At 53.1% G+C, this 6,000-nt stretch overlaps 1 protein-coding gene and 1 long non-coding RNA gene across 7 annotated transcripts in view; one reads left to right on the top strand and one right to left on the bottom strand.

The window, feature by feature from the left end:
* Window positions 1-713: 713 nt before the first annotated feature.
* LOC115493595 (uncharacterized) lies at window positions 714-4,346 on the bottom strand. 3 transcript variants are annotated; one of them, XR_012053909.1, is made up of 4 exons: window positions 4,097-4,232; window positions 1,990-2,120; window positions 1,683-1,826; window positions 714-1,529 (listed from the first exon to the last, which is right to left on the bottom strand). It is a non-coding gene; the product is annotated as an uncharacterized lncRNA (long non-coding RNA). The 3 variants fall into 3 exon arrangements; XR_012053910.1 differs by lacking the exon at window positions 714-1,529 and adding an exon at window positions 2,709-2,890 and having other exon boundaries at window positions 1,643-1,826; window positions 4,097-4,346; XR_012053905.1 differs by lacking the exon at window positions 714-1,529 and having other exon boundaries at window positions 1,643-1,826.
* FCHSD2 (FCH and double SH3 domains 2) overlaps window positions 3,887-6,000 on the top strand; it is a 121,235-nt gene continuing 119,121 nt past the window's right edge. The window contains exon 1 of one of the 4 annotated variants that reach the window (XM_030264090.4): window positions 3,887-4,239. In XM_030264090.4, the coding sequence (XP_030119950.3) occupies window positions 4,219-4,239 (21 nt within the window). In that variant the 5' untranslated portion in view covers window positions 3,887-4,218. Of the gene's footprint in view, window positions 4,240-4,855; window positions 5,099-6,000 lie in introns of those variants that run through there. The other 3 variants (XM_030264099.4, XM_041713807.2, XM_041713809.2) reach the window with 3 other exon arrangements.

Raw genomic sequence — 6,000 nt, 5'->3', positions numbered from 1 at the left:
TTTTGTTATACTTTTATTTACTTTTTGCTTTTCTTTTTTTTTTTCATTATTTTATTCTTATCTATCTATGATCTTTGATGAATTTTCCAATATAAATTAATTTATGATTCTACATGCATGTGTCTCTCTCAATCATTATATCCACTAAGCATTTTATTACTTATGTATTAAATATAAAACAAATTCTTATATATTCATATATATCCACATGCAATACAAAATAAATATTCCTATACAAAAGAGCTGGGGAGGGACTTTGGACAAGGGAGGGAAGGACAGGATAAGGGGGAATGGCTTTGCACTGACCGAGGAAATAGATGGGATATTGGGAAGGAATTCCTGGCTATGAGGGTGGTGAGGCCCTGGCACAGCGTGTCCAGAGAAGTTGTGGATCCTTGGAAGTGTCCAAGGCTGGGTTGGAGATTGGGGCTTGGAGCAGCCTGGGCTAAAGGAAGGTGTCCCCATGCACTGCAGGGATGGAATGAGATTTTTTTTTTTTGAAGGATGCTTCCAACTAAGCCATTCTGGGATTCTATGATATTCCTAATTATTCATATTTGCTACAATTAAATATCATACATTTTATATAAAAAGCTGACTTCCCCAGAGGAAGCTGCTGTCCTGCAGGAGAGACCCTTCCATGGTCTCTACTGGTGAGCAAACCCTTCTGCCAGCAGCACTCCTGCCAGCCCAGCGGGCAAAACCCGCGGTACCAGGGAGCAAACCCTTCTGCCAGGAGTGCTCCTGCCAGCCCGGCGGGCAAAACCCGCGGCTGGAGAAGCGGCTGTGCCAAGGCTCCGGCAGCAGAGCTGCCTCACGCGTTAATCACGGGCCCAGCGCAGGTTCCAGCTCGCCAGATTCTGCTCGGAAGCGCGTCCTGGCAGCCGAGAACCCTCCAACAAATCGTGGGTTTGTGCTTGAAAAGGTTTAAACCCCTGCAGGGATTAAATTCAGATGTGAAGAATGAACAGGCCCGATGGGACAGCGCAGCAGCTGCTTGGGAGCCGGGATCCAATGAGTTGCCTTTGCCTGAGGATGGGAACCAAGGGAGCTCTGCTTCCTAAAGTTCCTCTCCAAATTTTGCTTTTATGGCTAAATTCTTCTTTATTTTCTTTTTATTTTTCTTCTGGATGAGGGAATAAGCTGCTGTTTTCAGTTGTGGGTTGTCACCATCAGCTGGAATATGGCTTTGGGGTTTCCAGCCTTGATGCCTCATCTCTGTTGGGGTTCCCTGAGAGGTGTGTATTGCTCTGGGGCTGTATTCTGCACCCTCCTTCATATAAAATGAAATGAAATGAAATGAAATGAAATGAAATGAAATGTAATAGAATGAAATAAAAATAAATGAAATTAAACAGAATTAAATTAAATGAAACAAGATAAAATAAAGGTCAATAAAATATAAAATAATAACTGGTCCAGTGGAAGGTGATTCTGCCAATGGCATGGGATGGAACTGGATGATCCATAAGAGTCCCTTCCAACTCAAACCATTCTGGAATTCCATGAGATTCAACTGCCTTCAGGTCCTGCAATCAGAAAGGAGAAATCAAGGGATAAAGGCTCAGCCTAAGCTGGATTCCATTTATGCTGTGAAAACAAGTATTTTGATAAAATATACAACACTTAGACACTTACACTATTGACTTTTTGATAATCTTTATTTCACATCCATTTCTCACCTATTATCAGCACTATTATTAAGATGTGGAAGAGCCATGGGCAGCTCCAAGAGGCAGCTCCATCAGGATTTATCATCCCAGACGCAAAATCCTCCAGGATTCATGCTGAACCTGCAGCACTCCATGAGTCAGGCTTCAGGGAATCTGTGGTCAAACAGATAAAACATAATTATTCATGGAAGAATGCAAGCAAATAGTGGAAAAACAACTGCATCATAAGGGAGGATGATACATCTGCGTGTAGGCCTGGTACCTAAAGTAATTCTCAGTCCAGCATGCAGAAGTCTGGGCATGATTTTTAAAAAACCTGGGCTAATGGAAGGTGTCCTTGCCCATGGCAGGGGTGTGGAACTGGATGAGCTTTAAGGTCCCTTTCAGCCCAAACCATTCCATGATTCCATGAAGGGCTGCACACACAGATCCCATCTCCTTGCAGCCCTAAAAGGGAGATGAAATATTTTCTACAGCATCTGCTGCTACACCAGGTCTCAGCAACCATTTCAAGTTTCCTGGGGAAAAAGAGTTAGGACTAATTAGCAGCACTAAATAAACTAATAGCTGGAGGGGGAAGCAGAATTCAAGTTGCATTTTAGTTTTGAAGGTGGTTAAAGCATCTTTAAAGGCAAGGGGTCATTTTCTAGGAGCTGGAGCAAAGCAGCTCATCAATAATTAAGGAGCTGGTGATGGAGCTGCGGCAGAAACGCTGGAGCACTTGGGAAAATACAATTATGGGAATTGCCTGACGCTCTGCAAACTGCCCCGGTAATTTGCTTAAGGGAAACAGCCAAATGCATGTTAATATTTCAAAGATTTCGTAGCAGCAGAACTAATAAGCAAAGGCCAGGAATTTCAGTGCTGCAGAGGGGGGTTAAAATCCAGAAGTACTTCTGATCAGGGGTGTTTAATTCACACCCAGCGAAACATGACAGAGCTGGGAGCATCAATTCTGCCTCCTGGCCTTTCTGCATCTGCAATGCTCAAGAGTTCAGCTTTGTTTTATTTTATTTTTCTCTGCTTAAAACCAACCCCGTGCAAAGGCTCGTGTCTGGGTGCTCTGCTTCCCAGAGTGCTGCCCTTGGGATGCACCGGGATCTGGGATTCTCCATCAAGGGATTCTCCAGCTGCTGTCAGGGGGTGATGCTTCCTCATGTACTTCAGCTCAAGTCCAGCTCTTGCTGCCCAGCTTTGTTAGGGCAGCCTGGAAAGTGCTGGGGGGGAAGGGGATGGCTGCTTTGTGCCAGGGAGAACCCCAGATTTCCACCAGCTGTGTCCCACACACCAATCCCGGTGTGTGGATCCTGCACTGGATCGTGCCTTGGAGGGCATTGCACCCTTCTGGGAACCTCCCTGTACCCCTGAGCACCCCAACAGCATCCAGACCACTCCCTGTGCATTCCCCTTCACTGCCCCATGCACAGCCCACACCCTCCCTGTGCAAACACCTTCACCTTTGTGCAGCCCTTGTGCAAACCCCAAACCCTTTGTGTGCCCCCCTGTCCACCCCCTACACAGCCCTGCACCCTCATTGTGCCCCACCGTGCACCCCATACACACCCCATTGTGCACACCCCATAGCCCCATACACACCCCACTGTGCACACTCCACAGCCCCATACACACCCCACTGTGCACACCCCACAGCCCCATACACACCCCATTGTGCACACCCCAGAGCCCCACACACACCCCATTGTGCACACCCCATAGCCCCCATATACACCCCATTGTGCACACCCCACAGCCCCCCAAACACCCCATTGTGCACACCCCACAGCCCCATACACACCCCATTGTGCACACCCCATAACCCCACACACACCCCATTGTGCACACCCTATAACCCCCATACACACCCCATTGTGCACACCCCATAGCCCCATACACACCCCCTTGTGCACACCCCAAAACCCCCATCGTGTCCCCATTGCGCCCCCATGGCGCCCCCTCCCCTCAGGCCGCCACCCCCGTGGCGCCCCCCCGCGGCCGCCGCGCGCTCCCGCAGCCCCCGCGCGCGCCGGGGGCGTTCCCGCCCCGCCCCTGCCCATGGCGGCCGCCGGGGGCGGTGCAGGCCCCGGGGCGGCCGCTGGGGGGCGCGCGCGGCCGCCGCGCGCCTCTCGCTGCGTCGGGTTTGGTGGTTTTTTTGTTGTTGTTTTAATTTTTTTGTTTTCTTTTTTCCCCTTTCTTCTTTTTTTTTTTTTTCCCCTCTTTCCTTCCTCCTTTTATTTCTCCCCCACCACATCTTTTCCCGAAGTCTCTCCCCGCTCTCCCTCCGTCGCCTCCTTCCCCTCGCCGCTCCCCAGCGCCGGGACGCGGCTCCGCTGCCCGTAAGGAAGAGGCGGCCTCCCCCCGCCGTCCCTCCCCGCCTCCCTCCCTTCCCTCCCCGCTCCTCCCGCCGACCGGGACTCGCCCCGAACCGGGAGCGAGACGGTCGCTCCCCGCTCCTCCTCCTGCTGCTGCTCCTCCTCCTGCAGCGGGGGCCGCATCCTGCTGCCGGGGGGAGGGAATTGATGTGGATGCCCAGCGCAGCACCAGCACCATGCAGCCGCCGCCGAGGAAGGTGGGACCCCCGCCCGGCGCGGGGGGCTGTGCGCGGAGGGGCCGGGGGCGGCCGAGCGGTGGTTCCGGGGGGCTGCGGCGTGGGGCGGGGTGCTTTGGGCTGCGGGGGGATACGGGGGTCCGAGGCCGCGGGGAAGGGGCGCAGGGTGGGCTGTGCGGCGGGGGAGGCTGCGGGAAGGTTCGGAGAGGGAACGCGAGCGTTGGGAGGGGAGCGGGGGGCTCGGCGGCGAGCTGGGGGCCGGGGGGGCTTTGGCGAGGGTGGCCCTGCAAGGTGGGTCGTGGGGGGATGTCGGGGGGTGCTGGGGACCGGGCACGGAGGGGCGGGATGGGTTGGGAGCGAGCTGCGGAGGTAGGACAGGGCAGGGATGGGGACGCGCCGGTGAGGATGGAGGTGCAGGGGGCTTGGGGACCCCCCTCTGCGGAAGGGAGACGGAGGGCAGGGAGGGGGCGAGCGGCTGCGGAGGGCTCGGCTGCACGGAGGCGTGGAGGTCGTGCTGCCTGCGGGGTGATCCCACGGGAATTTTGGGGGCTCGTGCGGCGCGTTGGTGCCAGCAACGAGGGGTTGGTTGTCTTGGGGTAGGAGGTCACGTCTGGAGTTGATCCAGGGACGCAGCCTGTCCCGGCGTGTGCCAGGAGCACACAGGAGCAGGGGCAGGCGGAATTGTGCAGCATTTCCACGCGCGTTCCCACGTGCGATGGGGAACAACCTGGAGATGCTCCGGGGAGGCTCTTCGGTGACCCTGCGGTCCCTGGCAATGTGGGGTGCTGCCCGGCGGGGGGACTGGTGTGGGAGCGGAGGCAAGCGGGAATGGAAATTTGGGATAGAGGATGTGCCCGCTGTGCCTTGTCTGGCTAGGCAGGTTGGTATCTGGGAGACCTGAGCTGCCTTGAGTTGCTCCGGGGTGATTTTTGGGCACGTTCTGGGGGTTGTGCGGAATGGTGGGGCTGTGGGGAGAAGGCAGAGCTGCAGAGGATGGAGAGGCTGCTGCTGTGCCTCTCTCAACCGTGGGGCTGAGACCTGTGCCTGTTCCATGTCCGCGGTCCTGCCCGCTTGGGGATGCTCTGGCTGTGATGGTTGCAGCCCCATGGAGATTTTCGGTGGGATTTCTCCGTGGAGAGAGGAGATCGCCCAGTTCTGCACCTGGCAAAGCCCTGCAACAGTGACCAGGAGAGGAGGGAGCATGAGCAGGATTCCCTTGTCATGCCCAGAGCTCCTCAGTAGCCCTGGCAGGCAGCTGCAGTGAAGGTCTCTCATTCCTGCCTCCCAGCCTCTTATTTTAGGAGCAGACTCTGATTTTCTCAAACAAAACCAATTTAATTTCAATTATTTCAATTTTAGTTTATTTATTTTACATGTGTGTCGTTCTTTACCTGTACTATTTCATTTGAGATTATTTCCATTACCTGGCTTGTGTCGTGTGGGTTTATTTATTTTGAGTTGGGCTTTTTTTTTAATACACAGATAAAACAAAAAATGCTGAAAGTTCACATTAAAAATAGACATTTTTTTTCTGCTTGAAGTCAGAGACATACATGTGATTTATTTTTCTGGTGTCATGTGAAAAACTTGTCTTTATGTGATGTTGTGATTAAAGGGTGCTTGTTGCTGGGGCATGGTTTTCAGAGTTAAAATAGAGCAGCTGATGAGATTCAGGATTTCTTTTTTTGCCTGGCTAGTGAAGAAGAGTGAGATGGGTGCCCTCTTCCTCTGTGAATTTCTCATCCCTCTGCAGTAATGGTTTGGCATTTCTGTCCTCATGAA

This window comes from Taeniopygia guttata, chromosome 1 (assembly GCF_048771995.1).
Source record: "Taeniopygia guttata chromosome 1, bTaeGut7.mat, whole genome shotgun sequence".
NCBI lineage: Eukaryota > Metazoa > Chordata > Aves > Passeriformes > Estrildidae > Taeniopygia > Taeniopygia guttata.
The sequence above is the reverse complement of the archived record's forward strand: the minus strand, read 5'-3'. Positions and strand labels throughout refer to the sequence as shown.